Here is a 17828-nt window from a genome sequence, read left to right on the forward strand (position 1 = left end):
TGAAGCAGCAGCGGGGGAGACATGAGGAGTAGGTGAAAGCAAGCATGGTCCTTAGAGTTAGTGGGGGTCGGCACAGTGGGAGGAGTATATAAGATAATAGATACCTCTTTAAGAGAATATAAACTTAGGTTTTTACCACAGAAGCATAAGCCTTCATTCCCTTCACTGTATAATCACATGATTAATGATATATTATGCAAGTGTTACAATTAGAAACCAACCACAGTGGCTCCTAACCTAACCAAAGATGTTTGTATATAATGGTCAAGGTTAGGATTGGGGGAGGGTCATCTAATCCAGGGCTGCTTCAAATACCATTCTGAACAGAAGGAACCTTCCTTCCTAGCTAGTCCACTAGGAAGATATTGGGCCCCAATTTGGATTCAGCAAAGTGTGCTGAACAGAGCCAAAAATACTAAATAATTGAGATTACTCTACAGGATTTATTTTAATGTTTTTATTGTAGCTTGATTTTAACAATGTTTTTGAGAAAATGTCACTCCACAATGCATTGCTCCAAAAATGAAATATTTCAAATGTTTTAGTTTGTTCTATGACACATTTATTAAGCAATTATATGTCCACCAAAACGTCACTGTGTTGCTTTTCATAAGTTTGGTGAATGAATAAATCTATTAAAATGTTGCTTTACGTGACATCGGTGAACGAGGACAGCTGGATTAATTTCAGCACTGCTTTTTTGTGACACACTTGCGACTTCTTCTCCCATCCATACCTTAAATTAGTGCCATTTCTTTTTTTAAACAAGGTCAAGGTGGGGGGAAAAAAGGTGTATCTTGAAAGTATTCTAAAGCAGCCCTAGTCTAGATCTGTGGTTAGGGTGAACAGGAATTTGTTTGTAAAAAGTGAATTTATCTTAATGAGCCTGACCTGGATAGATAACGGTTAGATGAAAGTCCAGCAGCAGACTGAGAGTATCTTACCTGTCAGTCTGTGGGCCACAGCCTTACAGCCTGTCTGTGGAGGGCGAGGGCCCCCAGGAGCGGGTGGTCTCGGCTTGGGGAAAGAGGTAGCTTTAGGGGCCCCTGTTGGTGGGGCCTTGGCAAGCGAGCGCAGCCTGCCTGTGACAAACGCTGCCAGACGATTGGCTGGGTGCAGAGCTCCCAGCTGGCCCAATAGCAGTCTGGCCTGAGAGTAGGATTTTCCATTCACCTGAGGAGGGGAAGAGAGAGAGAAAATAAGAGTTAATTAAGAGATACGGTAAACCTCAATAGTATGTCTATTGGTGATGTCGATTTGGTTTAGGGATGCATGTTTTCTCTCTCTATGTTTTGTTGTTGTCTTCCCTATCATTGTTCCTTGAAATGGTTGTACTACATTTTGTTGCAGCAAACAACAACAACAAAAACAAGACAACCATGGAAATACTAAAATGTATTGATATTTAACACAAAACACTGCACACCAAGCTTACCAGTGTCTGGTACAAGAGATTTCTAACCCCAGTGAGACAGACTCTGTTAGAATTAAGATTGAAACTAAAACTAGGATAAATGACGGTACCTGGATGAGTCCCAGAGCAGGGCGTCCTGACAGCTTCCTTCTGGCCAGGAGTCTGCCTGCCTGCACAACACCGGTCAGGAACGGCGTCACACCGACCTGCGCCTCTGACTCCTCGATCTTAGAGCTGCAAACCTCTTCATCATCATCATCATCATCATCATCATCATTATCATCCGTGTCGTCATCATCCACCTCCTCGTCATCGGTTATGTCGGCTACTGGTTGACTGATGCGGATCTAGAAGGGGGAACGTGTAGGACAGGTTCATGAGCGTTGCTTGGTGATGGCTACTGGGGGGATTTATTGACTGAGATGTATGGCTACTCACTATAATTTTTTACATCTCCATTCATTCATTCAGAAACTGAAAAAGGCATCTGCGATAAATCATTGACTCACAATCGACTGATCCCGAGCCTACCTTGAAGGTGATGGCGAGGCCCTCGGCCTTGCGTGCGTGGATCTCGGAGAGCAGGCGAATGTGGTACGGTCCGATGTTGAAGGGTGGGGTGAGGCGGTTCTGGCTCATGCGTCGACAGAGGACTCCGAGGACCAGTTTGTGATGCTGGTCCCAGTTACAGTCTGACTGGATACTCAGCAGCCTGCTGGGCTCTGAACCTTTGGACCGTGCCTTAGGACGCTTCCCTACTACAGAGGTTAAAATATAAAAAGGTTATCGGTAGGTCAAAACGGAATAGTTTTATTCAGTTCCGAGTTACAGCCATTTGCTTGAGGTGCACATTTCCAAATCTGACCGATGTTGTTCAGCAGAATAGGATTACATGCCATGTAAACATTTGGTCAAATGCAGTCTTACAAAACTGGTAGCCTCTAATAACATACTGACCATAGTCACTTACCTGATTTAGACACAGCAGTAAGGTCAGGGGTGTTTTTCAGCACCTTCCCACTACTGGGGAGCTTCAACTGGGGAGGGGGTTGGCAGTTGAACTCTCTCACACGAGCGCACGTCATCATGCTCTCAAAGTACTTATATATTGGGTCCTTATCCTCCTCTGGAATCTGCAATCCGGCATGCACAGATACACAACACATCCATTCGTATCTTATTCCGTACAATTCTGTCTTCCATAAATACATTTATGCCACAAGGTACATACCAGCCAGGCCTGAACCCTTAACTACCCTTTGAACAAACGTACATAAAGCTGGGCTAAATATGAGCTCTTAGAAAACCACTGTCTCAGGACAGAAGCCAGTACCTGGGGGTGAAGGCGGGGGTTGTAGCGCCTCAGTGGAGGGGACTTCTTAGGCACGATGGGGGCAGATTTGGGGACGAAGAGGGGCTCGGGATCCACCCCACCGCTGGTCTGTTCCCACAGGCTGGAAAGGTGAGACCCTGGGTCAGGCTGAAGCTGGTGCTCCAGATTAGACACGGCTGAGGAAGGGTGGGGGAAACGCAGCATTTAGTTTTGTCAGTCTTACAATGAGAGTTGTAAGTTCCTGTGACTGATTTAGTCGCGTACAAACACCCTCTCAGCAGGAAAGTACCCGTGTTTACTTTAGTCAGAGTAAGTGAGTGAAGTGCGGATAAAAAAACGTGGTTGTCCTCGAAATAAGATTTACCGTAGACGGACAGCATCTGGCTCTCGTCCTCGACCGCCGTCGTCGTCTGTTTGACGATCTTGCGTCTGAAGCAGCCGCAGCCCAGCATGCACTCGGTCCGTCTGCAGTGTAGGGGGCCGCGGGAACGGCGTGCCAGGCTGGCGCACACACACCCCAGGCGACAGAACCGCTGACCACACTCGGGGCCCTCCACCGGGTCAGCAAGGAGGACTGGGTTCTTAGGTAGACCCTGAGGGGGGGGGGGACAGAGGACGGACGCCGACATCAGTCAGTTATCAGAGATACGTGTTGCCACATGTAGGTCAGAGGGGGGGAAGGACAGGAAGAGCTGAGTGTCATCTGCGTAGCTGTGGAGAACCCATGTGAGGAGATTACCAAGCCAAGAGACTTGGTGTAGAGGGAGAACATCTTTTTATCAGTGATCATTTACTAATACATTTACTAATACAGCATGTTGGTTGGATAAAGTTGTATTAGTAAATGATCACTGATAAAAAGATGTTCTCCCTCTACACCAAGTCTCTTAGTCTCTCAACACGTGTCTCTGCATGTCTCGCGGACATCTCAACATGGATGTCAGCCCACCATCTCAAACTCAACCTTAACAAGACTGAGCTACTCTTCATCCCCGGGAAAGCCTGCCCTCTCCAAGACTTCTCTATCACAGTGGAGAACTCTACTGTAACCCCCTCCCTGACAGCCAAGAACCTTGGCGTGATCCTGGACAACCACCTATCCTGTGCAGAGAACATTGCAGCAACGGCACGCTCCTGCAGATTCTTCCTTTACAAAATCAGAAGGATATGACTATTCCTCACCAGAGAAGCAGCGCAACTCTTGACCCAGGCACTGGTCATCTACCGCCTTGATTACTGCAACGTACTCCTGGCCGGGCTCCCCGCCACCGCCATCAGACCTCTGCAGCTCATCCAGAACGCTGCTGCCCGTCTGGTGTTCAACTTCCCCAAATTCTCTCATGTCACCCCTCTCCTTCGCACCCTGCACTGGCTCCTGATTGCAGCTCGCATCAGATTCAAGACCCTGGTGCTTGCCTACCAGGCAGCTAAGGGCTGGATGCCTACTTGCAGTCAATGGTCATCCCCCAAACTTCAGCCCGTTCCCTCCGCTCCTCCACCTCTGCTGGCCGACTGGCCCCACCACCTCTACACCTACATGGCAGTCGCACTGCCCCAGTGTTTCCCCTACCATTGCCTTGGGCCCCCCCAACGGAACCCCCCGCCCCCCCAAAAAGAGGAATTATTACGGACGTAGACAAGCGTCAAACATAGACAAGTAGGCTAAAATATCCGCTTTTTTAAATACACCCAACCCGAATCTGGCGAGTGGCAAGCCCATGGGCTCGTTGGTAACGTTAGTCCGCCAGTAGTCTCGCATAGCCAAAACTATCCCCACACTTCGCTTCGGGCTGGACACACTCGCGTACAAGATTGTGTTATCAGAAAGTGAGTGTGTGTGAGAGAGAGAGAGAGAGAGAGGGAGAGAGAGAGGGAGAGAGAGAGGGAGAGAGAGGGGGAGAGAGAGGGGGAGAGAGGGGGAGAGAGAGGGAGAGAGAGGGAGGGTTTGTGCTAGGGGTGGGCATCAATGATCGATGATCGATTAATTGATCGATAAGGTCTTGGTCTTGATCGATAAGGTCTGTAGGCCTGCCGCCTACAGTCTCTCGCTGGAGTTTAAATTTAAGTTAAGCTGGACGCTCTTAAGGACACTAACGTTTTCAGTCATCCTCCTATTTGTGAGTAACTGTTTTTTTACTGCTCCTATGGTGAGTTACTTATTTTCTATATTTTTATTTATAACGTAAAATGTGTTTTTAAGTTAAACAATTTAGGCTACTCACTGCCTTGTTTAAGAGGATTGTTATCTGACTGTAGTGTCTAGTTTGGATGTGAATGAATGAATGTGTGCAATAGCAACACAAATAAAGTTTTTCCCCCAAGGAAAACATGCTTGTTATTTCTGCCCTATTTTTTTTCCCCGATTTTTTTTTTATTTAAAAGAAAATTAAAATTAAAAATTAAAAATTAAAAAAGCTTATTGATTAATCGATAATTGATCGTTAATTCGTTACGATTATCGAAAAAAAAAATGTTGATCGTTTGCCCAGCCCTAGTTTGTGCTATGGCTCCCTATGCAGACTGGCAACTGTGTGTGTGTGTGTGTGTGTGTGTGTGTGTGTGTGTGTGTGTGTAGTACGTGCGTGTACGTTTGCGATGTTTAAACTAGACTGGTAGATCTTGGCAGACTGGCTACTTGAAAAGTAGATCTTGGTTCAAAAAAGTGTGGGCACCCCTGGTCTAATGTATCGATTGTAAGTCATGTAAATGCCTCCCATCCTCTCTGTAGTGATGTCTGTGTGAGTGTGAGTGTATGTACCGTAAGTGCAGGTATTACCTGTGCTGTAAGCAGTGCTGCCAGAGCCATCTCTGTCCTCTCAGGGGTGATGTGCGTCCTCTCGTGTCCCTGGTTGACGGCTCCCTCCTCCAGCTCCATCAGCCGGAGCTGGGACTTGGAGAGGACTGGGAGTCGGTGGGCTGACGCGCCCTGCCCCTGGCTGCTCACCGGACTGCTGTCCCTCCTCGTCCCCGTCTTGCCAGGAGGGGACCTGCGCATACAGATACACGGAATGGTAAACGGACTGCACTCATATAGCGCCTTATTCCAAAGCGCTTTACAATGGCCTCTCATTTACCAGTTCACACACACGTTCACAAACACACACCAATGGTGGTAAGCTACCATGCAAAGCGCCGGCCCACTCATTGGGAGCGATTTGGGGTTCAGTGTCTTGCCCAAGGACACCTCAACACGTGGCCAGCCGGGGATAGAACCACCGGCCTTGCGATGGTTAGATGCTAGCTCTACCTCATGAGCCACAGCCACCCCCTATCAAATACAACTGGATATTTTGTTTCTGGTCACACTGACACAAAAATCATTCAGTGGAATCTTCTCCTCATCTCCTTTCCTTCAACGTCTCCTATCCTTCTGAAGGAACTGAACAGTAGAATGCCAACCTGATAATAAGCATCTCGCATATTAGATATCTGTGTTATATTGCTTGCTAACACCTGAAGGAACTTTCAGACTGATTAAGTTGAAGGAGAGAGCACAATGAAAGGGATTGATCCCACACTCTAGGGACACGGCCGTTCTATATTAGCCCTTCCTTACCTCTGTACGCCGGGGCTGAGTCCATGTGCTGCTTTAGGCCCAGCTGAGGATCTTGCTACTTTGTTAGAGCCAGACACCTGGATGGGCCGTAGCACAGAAGCAGGTTTGGGCTTGCCCTGTGGTGGAGTATGAGGCTTTTTGGCCTTGGACTTGGCTGTTTTGGGGGACACTTTAGAGTTGGCAAAGGGTGGAGGGGGCTGCGTCAGAGCTGCGTAGAGGAGGGGTTTACGGGACAGGGGGCAGGGTCGGCAGGCCCAGGACGGAGGTTGGGGTGAGGGGGTGCGGGTCTTCAGCACGCTGTCCAAGGTACGCACGTAGCTGGTGCTTTTGGCGGGAAGCTGATAGGCTACAGAACCCGGGGGGGTGAGGGAGAAAGCCTCAGCGCGATCGCTGATTTTCTGAGCCTCACTCTCCAGGTACTCGTCCAACATGTCGCTGCAGAAGGCAGAGCGGTTCTTCAGCACCCCTTCTGGCAGGGAGGAATAAACACACTTCAGTTAGTAACATCAAGAGCCCAGAAAATGTGAAGAGTCTAGCTGCCCCGCAACACTGACCCAAGGTCAGTTTTTGTTGTCTCCCTAATGGAAAGGGTGAAGATTTGGTAGGGGAGATCCTAGAGCCTAGAACAGATCGTAAAGCTAGATCCTAGAGCCATCCTTACCGTCATGTGTTGAAGACTGACTCTTCTTGTTGAACTTCTCTCTCCAGCCCTTTATCTTGGTCAAATCGCTGGTCTTTCCTGTCCTGGACAAAAAGGGCACTCCATCTGCAGAGAGGACACAATGCGATGAGAGAGAGAAAATCTCCATCTCACCATTATGAAACAGTTGCTCTCCATATCCGATTCTCAACAGTCATTATTTCATCCCTCCTATCCTCTCTCGTTGCTTTGTTCTTAAAATGCATTGGTGGAACGGTTCCAAGGGAGGACCTTCAGACCGTCTCCTCCAGTGGGTTTTGAGAAGGAGGCGAGGATGGCGGACATGAGGAATCAAGGAAAGATTTCTCCTTTCCTTTATCTGAACCATCCACCATATTGTCCCCCCCCCCCCATCCAGCAATTTCAGGTCAATGCAGATTAAGTAGAGGAGATATGTTTAGGAGACTATTGAGATGCACACATAATCTCAACCATAATTACTTCACAGACTAAAACAGTATGGCTGCACAGACACCACACCATGCTGTAAAATAAGCAATTCAGAGTGTTGGTAGAAAGACATCCCATAATTGCATTGCCTCATTATCTGCTTGACTGATGAGAGGGTGAAATGAATTGAGGATGATGAGCGCAACTGCATATTAAAAGCTCAGTGGCTTTAATACATGAAAACAGCTGGACCATGCAACTGAAAAATGCTATCTTCTTTCAAATGTAACTCAATTACCCAGCATTAACATTCTTCAATCCAGCAATAATAATACAACAATTAATAATTTTCCTGGTTGGCAAATGTGGCAATATTCCATACGCTACTTATGTTTACACTCAAATAATTAGTGTGAAAATAATAAATCTTGTAAAAAACGAGCGCACAGGTTATTTATGTGTGTATGTATCCTTCTTTAAACCGTATTGACACTATTGGGGATTACAGAAGCATAAATGTCTATTTTTGGGATCTCATAATGGAAACTCTTTGAATATCACAGACTATCATTCATTCAAATAGTCTGACTCACCAGTGGGCGACATCAGAGCTGTAGCGTTCTCCAGCCCAACACACACAGGGGGAGGCAGGGGCAAACACACCCCCAAGTACTGCAGGTCTATTGCCAGGGATGGGTCCAAGGAGCTTAACTTCAGACCAACTATAGACATGAAATACCATATGTATGAATACTAAGAATTAATCAATACAAAGTTAGAAATATCAAAAATGTATACAATCTATCTATTCGGCTTTATTTATTAACAATATGTTATTTTGCTTATGCTCCGCAAAGACAGGTGTGTGTGTGTGTGTGTGTGTGTGTGTGCACGTGTGTGTCTAGTGTATATTTGTGTGTGTGTAGCATGTGTATGTGTGTGTGTGGGTGTGTAGCTTGTAAACTCACCCTCCTGGAGCACAAGGTGGATGACCTGCCTGTGTTTGAGTCTGTTTAGGTCCTGCAGTAGAACAGTCTGCAGACAAGCTATCTTCTCCTCGTCGGTCACGGTGACCTCCACCACTGCTGACGGGCACACACAGGTTACAACACAATAGAATAAAACACAATTGGAATGAAGAACAAATAAAAGCACTTTTAGAGACACATATCACAAATGCAGATTTGTAAAATAAAATAAAATAGAAAAGACTATTTGTTTAGCTGTTCTATTTTGTGTGTATCCAGTGGGTCTAGTTGCCAAATATGTTGCTAGTAAGAGTTGAGTGACTTTCATAGAGTAGACTCTTTGTTCCCTTACCGGTTTTCTGAGGGACTGGGGGTAGCGGTGATGTGATACTGGGCGGTGTATCATCAACAAGGAGACCAAGAGCTTCCTATAACACAGAGGTCATGCTAATGTAAACCACTATAGGCTGTCACTTCAGGGCACAACACTGGCACTCAAATACTATGGAAAATACACCATTGTAATCTGCAGTGAAGAACACAGGTAAAACAGCAGCCTAATGTTATCTACAACACACATGCTACAAATATCATGTTATACATAAATCGCCCCTTCCATTATAACATTTGCACTAAATAATGTTTTACCTTGGAGGTGAATGACACAAACAGTAGACCCTCCACGTCATCCAGTTCTGGTTGCATGGTGACAGTAGCTGGGCTACTGGTTGCGGGGATGGGAGATAACACTGGTCTATACCATCCATTACCCCTGCGCTTCCGTGTCTTCCCCTTCTTCCACGATTTTGGGACAGCAAAGGACACAGGTGAGAGGGTTGGGGGTGAGGGTGTAGGGATAGGAGGTGAGGGCCGGGGCATGATTCTCCGTGGTTGTGGCGTTTTAGTGGTTACCCAAGTGGCATTCTCCTGAGGTTTTGGAAGTGGAGCCTTCAGCGAGGACGGAACGTGGACTTTTGTCGGTTCCACTGGCGAAGGTTCTGAACTGTCGGTGATGTTCACTGCAGGAGGCACTGGGGTTTTCTGTAACCGTGTCCTGTCCGGAGACGGAGGAGCTGTCAGACTGACCTGTACGGAAGGCAGCGCCAACTGAGCTCTCAGGTACTGTTTGTGGAAAACATGATCACTGTCATTGTCGTCGAGGTCCACCCCCTCCTCACTGGCAGAGGCGTCTGTTATTGGAAGGGTCTCTGAGTCCGTTAGTAGAACAGTGGAGGAGGCCACTCTCCTCACCTTGGCTTGGACCTCAGGCTCCCGCTCCTCAGAAAGCGATGCAGGGAGGGACCGCTTCATACTGTTGTAGGACAATAAGAAAATATGTCTTCATTGAGAATGAGTAACGTTAATGATACACAGCTGGTACACTAATAAAACAAGAAAACAAATACTTACATTTGGGGGGGATTTTATCTTGATGGGGCTGCATGTGACCTAGTTTATTGTGATCTTATTAATATTATGTCTGTCTTGAGTAGCAAGTATAATTGTAGACTGCCTGTCTTGAGTAGCAAGTATACTTTTATGTTAATCAAGAGAACTAAAGTAACTGTGTGGTGATCAGTTGGTCATAAGAATAGAGGGATATTAATACTTGAAATGTGGAAAATATAGTATTAAATAAAAAATATGTGGCAAAATGTAGAGCAACAATCAAACATGATACCAAAAACCTGTCAAACTCACCTGAGGTCTTTGGCTTCTTCCTCATTGGCACTAACACAGTCTGTTACAGTTTGTGTTCTGTGCTTCATCTGGTCTGGCCGCTCACCTCCACTAGGCCTAGCAGAGTTCAGACCAGGGGAATGGGTGTCTGTTCTCCCCTTCTGAGGCTGCTCTGTTCTGGGCTTGGCAACACGCTGGTTGGTCGCATCCTCCCGGAAGCCCCTGGCAAAGGGGTTGTAGTCGATCTTCAGCTGGGTGATTCTAATGTTCTGGTACGACGTCACGGCATAGAAGTCTGTCTGGGGGAACGTGAAGGTCATGACCTCGTGCCCATTGAGCTGAAAGTGTTTAGGGTTTGGTTCAGGGTCACCTACGTTTGCGATAGGTATTACATGTAGTCGAGGCCTATAGCGGTGCATGGAGTGTAACAACACACGTCCTTCCTGATCCAGAAAGCTATTGGTCAGTTTCAGTTTATAGAAGGACACCAGGCTGGCCATCCATTGAATGCCCAGGGCAGGTGAGTCCTGGTGGGGGAAGACTCGGCTGAGATCCTGAATGTGTGGATCTCCTGGGCCGCTGTTTTCCCACTGTGTCCCGTTCCAGCGATAGCGGTAGGCGTCTGCGGGGGTGATGGACAGGACCAGGGTGTAGCTGCGTGCAGGTTCTAGGCCCGTGAGGCGGTAACGGCAGTAAGGGAACATGCGACGGCCCGGTTTGGTGAGGATCATCTCAGTTCCACAGTGGTAGAACTCCCTCCATACACTGTTGTTCTCCAGGGTGACACACACCTCCCCGCAGGTTCTCACTGCAGATACACCATCTTCTAATAGGTCTCTGGGGTCTGGCTTACAAGTCGCGGGTGATGCTGACACTACAGCTGGGCTAGCTTCAGTGTCTCCCAAGGTGACTGTGAGTGTGGGTAATGCTATGGTTGGGTTAGCTTGGCTAGCTTCAGTGTCTCCCATAGTGACTGTGGGTATTGCTATGGATAGGTTAACTGGGATAGCTTCAGTGTCTCCCAAGGTGACTGTGAGTGTGGGTAATGCTATGGTTGGGTTAGCTTGGCTAGCTTCAGTGTCTCCCATAGTGACTGTGGGTATTGCTATGGATAGGTTAACTGGGATAGCTTCAGTGTCTTCCATGGTGACTATGGGTGTGGGTAATGCTATGGTTGGGTTAGCTTGGCTAGCTTCAGTGTCTCCCATAGTGACTGTGGGTATTGCTATGGATAGGTTAACTGGGATAGCTTCAGTGTCTTCCATGGTGACTATGGGTGTGGGTAATGCTATGGTTGGGTTAGCTTGGCTAGCTTCAGTGTCTCCCATAGTGACTGTGGGTATTGCTATGGATAGGTTAACTGGGATAGCTTCAGTGTCTTCCATGGCGACTATGGGTGTGGGTAATGCTATGGTTGGGTTAGCTTGGCTAGCTTCAGTGTCTCCCATAGTGACTGTGGGTATTGCTATGGATAGGTTAACTGGGATAGCTTCAGTGTCTTCCATGGTGACTATGGGTGTGGGTAATGCTATGGTTGGGTTAGCTTGGCTAGCTTCAGTGTCTCCCATAGTGACTGTGGGTATTGCTATGGATAGGTTAACTGGGATAGCTTCAGTGTCTTCCATGGCGACTATGGGTGTGGGTAATGCTATGGTTGGGTTAGCTTGGCTAGCTTCAGTGTCTCCCATAGTGACTGTGGGTATTGCTATGGATAGGTTAACTGGGATAGCTTCAGTGTCTCCCATGGCGACTGTGGGTGTGGGTAATGCTATGGTTGGGTTAGCTTGGCTAGCTTCAGTGTCTCCCATAGTGACTGTGGGTATTGCTATGGATAGGTTAACTGGGATAGCTTCAGTGTCTCCCAAGGTGACTGTGAGTGTGGGTAATGCTATGGTTGGGTTAGCTTGGCTAGCTTCAGTGTCTCCCATAGTGACTGTGGGTATTGCTATGGATAGGTTAACTGGGATAGCTTCAGTGTCTTCCATGGCGACTATGGGTGTGGGTAATGCTATGGTTGGGTTAGCTTGGCTAGCTTCAGTGTCTCCCATAGTGACTGTGGGTATTGCTATGGATAGGTTAACTGGGATAGCTTCAGTGTCTTCCATGGCAACTATGGGTGTGGGTAATGCTATGGTTGGGTTAGCTTGGCTAGCTTCAGTGTCTCCCATAGTGACTGTGGGTATTGCTATGGATAGGTTAACTGGGATAGCTTCAGTGTCTTCCATGGTGACTATGGGTGTGGGTAATGCTATGGTTGGGTTAGCTTGGCTAGCTTCAGTGTCTCCCATAGTGACTGTGGGTATTGCTATGGATAGGTTAACTGGGCTAGCTTCAGTGTCTCCCATGGCGACTGTGGGTGTGGGTAATGCTATGGTTGGGTTAGCTTGGCTAGCTTCAGTGTCTCCCATAGTGACTGTGGGTATTGCTATGGATAGGTTAACTGGGATAGCTTCAGTGTCTCCCATGGCGACTGTGGGTGTGGGTAATGCTATTGGGTTGGCTGGGCTAGCTTCAGTGTCTCCCATGGCGACTGTGGGTGTGGGTAATGCTATTGGGTTGGCTGGGCTAGCCTCATTGGGTGAAACAGCTAACCTGGCTTCACTGCTCGTCATGACAACAGCTTGGTTCTCAGCTCCTTCCTCATTGGAGATGCATGGCTTCATGGTGACACAGACAGATGTAGGGGGTGAAGGAGTGACAGCTAGGCTCTCCTCTTCTTCCATAGATATCACAGTAGGGTTCTCCATGAATGACAGTTACCGTTGTGAGCTATGGGCTGCATGGGGCTTCCACTTGAACTGTCTTGTGGTCCTATTCATTTGATATCTAAAAAACAAAAACAATGCAGGTACATATCAAAGACCAGCAAGCCAGACTGGGGCTTTAGCTCAATCAAACTTGCTATTGCACCGGGTGTTTACCTGCGCAAGGTAGGCAAACGCAAAACCCGGCCAGTGTCAAAGTTAAACTATTGAATTCAAATCTAACTCTGTATAAAACACAAGACAATTTAAACGAATTAAAATGTCAGGATTGTCTAAAACAATGTTACTGCTGTGTAAGATGTTGGAGGTTGATACTTTTGCTCACGAAAACATAAATAAGTAATAAAATATTTGCAGTTTTCATAATCAATATTGTTTTAAAATGAAATTCATAACAACGTTACAAAACAGCCCGTATCGAATTCAATTTACAAATGAAGTCAAAGCCACAACGTCATTTAGTGCGGTGAAGTGCGTAAAAGAAAAAAACTAGGTTTTAGAAGAAGGTGATAGGAGAAGGTTTTTCCTTCTATCAATGGCCCCGGGCCCGAGCTAGATTACTCTTCCTGCCACGAATGGTGGACTGATGATTCACATGCTTAGTATTCAAATGTATTGATTGTAAGTCGCTTTGGAATAAGGCGTCTGCTAAATGCCAAAAATGTAAATGTAAAAGGTGTTAGTAGTAGGCTAGTAATAAGGCAGCTCATCAAACTCCTTCTCATGTCCACACAATCCTCCTTTATATGCGCCTGAGTCGACTCTATTTTCTTCAAAACCCGCCAGTGCGGAGAATGAAAGTTGTTTGACAACACCCCGTCCTGCCCTGACCAAGCCTTGTTGTAGGCCTCCACATATTTACCTTCCTACCAAGTTAAAAAGTTCGGGATTCACTTATTATAACACCTACCTTTCAATGTCGTGTGGGTGTTTAGCTGTTTGGGGAGCTGTATAATCAGCGTAAACTCAACTGTTGCACGCCGTCGACTAAACAAAAGGCCTCGATGTATTCTTCGAGCATGAGCATAAATTCGCAAATGGAGGCCGAAGCCACGCAATGTTCACATCGACCATGCACGCAGGCAACCAAAGCGCATGCACAACATCATGCCTCAATGGCGCGTGATTCCCACGCCAGCGCGAGCGGAGCGGGAGTCCATCCCGAGGATGTCTCTGCCACCTCGAGCTCAACTCCAGCGACAAGTCTGCGAAAATAAAACAATAATAAACACTCACTGTCTCTTGTCTGTGCGAGTCCTGCAGAAATCGTCAAAACAAACATCAGTCGTGACTCTCTTCGAATCTTTCGCGTGTTGTTCCACTTCTACCTTCACTCCTTTCGAAGACCTCACACCGCTGAAACACACTCACACTTCATACACTATATCCGTGCTCTCGGAGTGTGACGTAATACTCACCATGGCGGCACACTTTGGTGGTAATGCGCAGGCTCCCTCCAGAGGTTTACCGGGCAGTTCCGTGCAATGGCCATAAAAAAGGACCCTGCCCGGGGAGAATGGTTTGTAAATAAAGTTAAAGTTGCTGTTTTGTTTTGCATGTCCAGTGAAATTTTAGTTATTTTTCCTTCCCAGTGGTGCTCTAGTTGAATAGCTTTGGCAAGTCAGCCTCTCAAGGGGTAATAAATTAAAAATATTAAATTAAAATAAATTCCCTTTGTAGGGGTATCCTATTTTATGAGGCAAAACCACTGACAGTGCTTGCCATAGACAAACTGCAATATAAGTATAGCAATGCAATATCCTTTGCTATTTGCAAATACCTGAGCATATTTACACGGGCAATAGAAGTTCTTAATGGTCGAAGGCTACTGTCGTAAAACAGCTGATTCCCACTTGGTGCCTATAGTTTTGAGTGATCCTGTTATACTACCCTATTTGTTTTGCTATTTTATTTTATTTGAAGTCTAATCCTAATGCCCCGCCAGTAGCTTGAAATCAGTATACTGTGTTACGCTTACACACACTAATGCCCTTTATTGTTATTTTCATCTTGAAAAATATCAGAAGAATGATTTAAATTCTATTCCTATGTCCATCTTTACATATAGAGAGGGCTCTTGGGCCAGTATGGGTACTACAACCTACAGCCACGCGCTGCACAGAAGAAACACATGCAGCTTGAAACATAGAGAGCAACAAATATATATTTTGACTTCCATAGCGTAGGCAACTTAAATCGTTGTTTCTTTTAAACCCTTAAGAGATTCCTTTGTTTATTATTGATAGCCTCATAATGTTACGCGTCAGCCGCGTTGATCATTTTCTAGTGTCGGGTGCCCTTCTCCGTTTCCACTTCCCTGTAGTGTGTCGCCGACGTGAGTGGACTCGACAAGGCTTTACATCGAGGCCAGGCCGCACTAAGGAATTTGATGTTTTCAAGTAAAATACATTTCGGATAAATATGATAATGAATTGAATAATAAGAAAAACTGTTTTGCATCGAAAATATCTCGAAATGTAACATGAGAAATCACGGGAAGAGCGCTTTATAGGCGATAGCAGTTGCGAAGCGAAATATAGCCTGAGCTACACCATCCATGTGTTGAATAATTCGACACCTCTCAACCCCACAGTAACAAAGGTATCAGAACAATCCACGAACCTAGTCTGATACAATTAGGCCTATGTGCATTTTATTTAACAAAGTCAATACAATTCGGTGGCATTAATTGAAATTAATAACATAAAAAGCAAACGTTGTCAAAATGAGTAGGGTGGCTTCTATGACAACCCTAGGGAACACAAGGTTCAGAGAATAGGAAATGTTAGAATAGGTATAGCATAGCATAGAGTACAGCACAGTGTTTTATTTGTATAGTATAGTATAGTGGATAGTGTACATAGCCTTTATTTTATGTAAACCAGCTCTTTTCCCTTCTTGTTTTTAGTTTTTTTTTTTTACCTAGCACCAGGGGAGCCCCCCCTCCTAAATTTCGTTGTTTGGTACCTGTACTATATCAATGACAATAAAGACCATTCATTCATTCATTCATTCTCAATTAGTGTAGTTATCAAATCATTTCCTCATCATTGTATTTACAGTATGATATGAGATTATTGTGTTGCTCACGAATATGCCAATAGACAGGTCTTAATGGGGTAATTACTGATTGGCAAGAATGTGCAACTGAAATCAGTGTTTGCTCCTGTTAAACCTGCATGCACAATCAGATATGGAGAAAATTGAGATAACTTGGCAATGTAAAACAGTAATTATTGGGTGAAGAGAAGTTTGGCCAGACTTACATTTCTGCAAATCAATTATTTCCCAGTTAAAAGTTAAACAAACCTATGCACAAATTTAAAGTGATTTACACAAACAAAAATATCAGTTGTATGCACTGTGAAGGCACTGTACAAAATAGTGCAAGTGTAGTAGTGTAAGTATATACAGTATATCTCGGTTTCATGACCAAAATGTACTATAATATGTGTTTGCATTGTAAAGTGTTAATTAACTTCCCCTCTTTCTCTACACAACAAAACATTTGATTTCCCATAACATTAAAAAACACATTAGTGGGCAATATTACCAACTCATTAGGGCTGATGGAGGAGGGTTCACTACTTCTTAAAGTGCTTTAAAGAGAAGAAATTATTCCCTATTCCATACACATAAGGACTGACAGTAGTATATGATGTAGTGATGAAGAACTCCATTTCGGTCCACAAGGGGAAGTCATCCGGGCTAAAGAATAGGTGAAGGACCATATACAGGGTCCAGTCTACCTGAAACAGCACCATGGCATTGAGGACGGCCACTGTGGTCTTTTGGAGGACGAACCGCTTTCTCTTCCGACCAGGTGGCTGCCCCAGTACACCTGGTACCACCACCCTTTTCTGACCGATCAGCACTTTGATTATGAGACAGCCGGTGACCGTGACGATGATGAGGGGCAGCAGGTTGCAGAGGAAGATGAACATGTACTTGTAGGTGCGGTTTTTTAAGGGACAATTGTTCTTATGGCATTGGAAGAAGTCAGAGGGGCAGCTGTTGTTTTGGGTAAAGTTATCCATGTGCTCACCCAAGTTAATAAAATAAATGGGGGCACTCAGGAGTATGGCCAGGATCACACACAGCCCACTTATAGCCCAGGCATACCGGACGTTGTCCAGGAAGATGGGTAAATTGACCCGCTTCTCTGCATCACGAAGCTTTTGGTAACGGAAGATGCTGATGAGGACTGTGAAGAAAATGCTGCCTAACTCTCCGAACACCGTCAGGAACTTAAGTGTGTGGCAGGTGACGACACTCTGGGTGGAGGTCGAGCGGAGCACGACGATGTCATAGATGTCCACGATGAGGATTTCCACGAGGTTAGAGGCGGCGAGCCCCAGGAGAAACACCTCAAAGGTCTTCAGCCGGGCAAATTGGCTCTGAAAGATGGACACGATAAGGACTAGGTTACCCACAATGCCTATAATGGAGAAAAGGAACCTGAAGATCAGGAGCTCGAGTATGAAGTCCACCATTGATCTAATGGAGATTGGCGTGTGTTGTATATACCTGTTCCTCTCTCTCAGCAGCTCTGCCACAGCTCTCCACTGCTTCACGTTGTTTGTGTGTATGAGATCTTGATCTGGCTGTATCTTTGTGCCTCAATGACCCTGACTTATTTGTTGTCATGCCTTCAAAGTTGACTGAATTTAGATTGTTGATTGGCTGTGCTCACTAGGGAGGGGAAAAGCAGAAGACGTTGGATAAGCAGAGGTCTGGGAATCCTTTAATTTGCACCTTGGAGCTTTGCAAAGCCTCAACTTGAGACCAGCACAGAGCCTAACTTTTTACACAATACCAATGTGTCCCAATGCCACTCACAAATTAACCTCTATAAATCTGTGTAACTCTCTGTTTTTACTTACAAAGTCATCATTTTCTCACCTTTTTTGTCTCTGCATTTACTTTTCAGACCTACTTTACGCTGCCAGGTAATGCCAGATCTGTGACTTACATTCAACAGGCTTTCAGGTGTTACACTATGGGAAATGGAGAGACATAACT

General features: G+C 45.8%; 1 protein-coding gene across 1 annotated transcript; it reads right to left on the minus strand.

The window, feature by feature from the left end:
• Nucleotides 1-16390: 16390 nt before the first annotated feature.
• Nucleotides 16391-17299, minus strand: ora6 (olfactory receptor class A related 6; the record flags this gene model as incomplete). Its single annotated transcript, XM_080524430.1, has 1 exon — nucleotides 16391-17299. One exon carries the CDS (start codon nucleotides 17297-17299, stop codon nucleotides 16391-16393), a length of 909 nt encoding a protein of 302 aa, XP_080380556.1.
• Nucleotides 17300-17828: the final 529 nt, after the last annotated feature.

Source organism: Nansenia antarctica, assembly GCF_963989245.1.
Source record: "Nansenia antarctica genome assembly, chromosome: 1".
Taxonomy (NCBI): Eukaryota; Metazoa; Chordata; class Actinopteri; order Argentiniformes; family Microstomatidae; genus Nansenia; species Nansenia antarctica.